At 64.9% G+C, this 1,016-nt stretch overlaps 1 protein-coding gene across 1 annotated transcript in view; it reads left to right on the forward strand.

The window, feature by feature from the left end:
• EMIHUDRAFT_460024 (hypothetical protein) overlaps positions 1-410 on the forward strand; it is a gene marked incomplete at its 3' end in the record, with an annotated part of 4,223 nt that extends 3,813 nt beyond the window's left edge. Inside the window, exon 11 of the mRNA XM_005760231.1 lies at positions 141-410. Coding sequence (XP_005760288.1) covers positions 141-410 — 270 coding nt within the window. The remainder of the gene's footprint in view (positions 1-140) is intronic.
• Positions 411-1,016: the final 606 nt, after the last annotated feature.

Below are 1,016 nucleotides of genomic sequence, written 5' to 3' on the forward strand. Positions count from 1 at the left end.
GAGTGTCAGCGCGCAGAGAGCGGGTGAGAGGAGAGCGCGCACTCCGAGGCTGACTCGAGGACCGCCCCCCCCCTCCCGCCCGCCCGCCCGCTTCGCCCAACGTGTGTCGCACCTCACCCCACACACCTCCTCCGCCACAGATGGTGCACGAGCAGATGCACTCCAGCCACGAATGGTACCGCCTCTTCCCTCGCCCAAAGTCGTCGCCGCTGCACGCCGCCTTCAGGACCGCCGCCTTCAAGGACTCGCTGACGCCGCTCGACAAGCTCGCCGTGAGGTGGCTCTCCCAGTCGGACTGGCTGCCAGAGCACTCCACCAACCGAACTACCGGCGTCGTCTCGATAAACGGCGAGTCGGCCATCCCGCGCCTAGCCGGACGCCCGGGGCTGGGATTGCGTCACGGGAAATAGAGTGAGAGTTTGAGAGGATCGGCCATCTTTGGAGAGAGAGAGGTGAGAGAGGAATGCGGATGCGAGAAGTGCGCACCTAGGCACCGCACACATCATCCTCATTCCACATTCCCACGCTCGCAGAGGGGGCGCGTCGACGTATGTGGGGGGGGGGGGGGGGTGATAAACGGTGTGTTTTCTACTCGGTACTCCGTCGTCCGTGTTCCGCTGCTTAGGGGACCCCTAGGCTTAAAAGGGTGGGCCCTGGGGCGCCTGCGGCTTAAACGGCTTAAAACGGGCGCCCGGGCCCAGTTTAAGGCTGCCTGGGCCGCCGCCGATTCCTTAAACGGTCTTACGTAAACGCTTAAAGACCGTGTGTGGGGTCGTGTGAGGTGTCCATGGACGCCCTCCTCACAGGCTAGCGCCAGCCGTTAGTTCTCGCCGTGTGAATCGTGCGTGTGCGAGAGCCTTTTGTCGTGAAATTCTCGCCGTTTCTGCAACAAAAGACAGCCGTCGCCTTGTCCGCGTCGTTGCCGCAGTGCCCGCGCGCGCTGGCGCGATGGTGCACGCGGGCGAGCCAAGCAGCGAGCCAGCGCCGCTGCTCGGCCAGCGCGTCGTGCTCGGCGG

Source organism: Emiliania huxleyi (genome assembly GCF_000372725.1).
Source record: "Emiliania huxleyi CCMP1516 unplaced genomic scaffold EMIHUscaffold_765, whole genome shotgun sequence".
NCBI lineage: Eukaryota > Haptophyta > Isochrysidales > Noelaerhabdaceae > Emiliania > Emiliania huxleyi.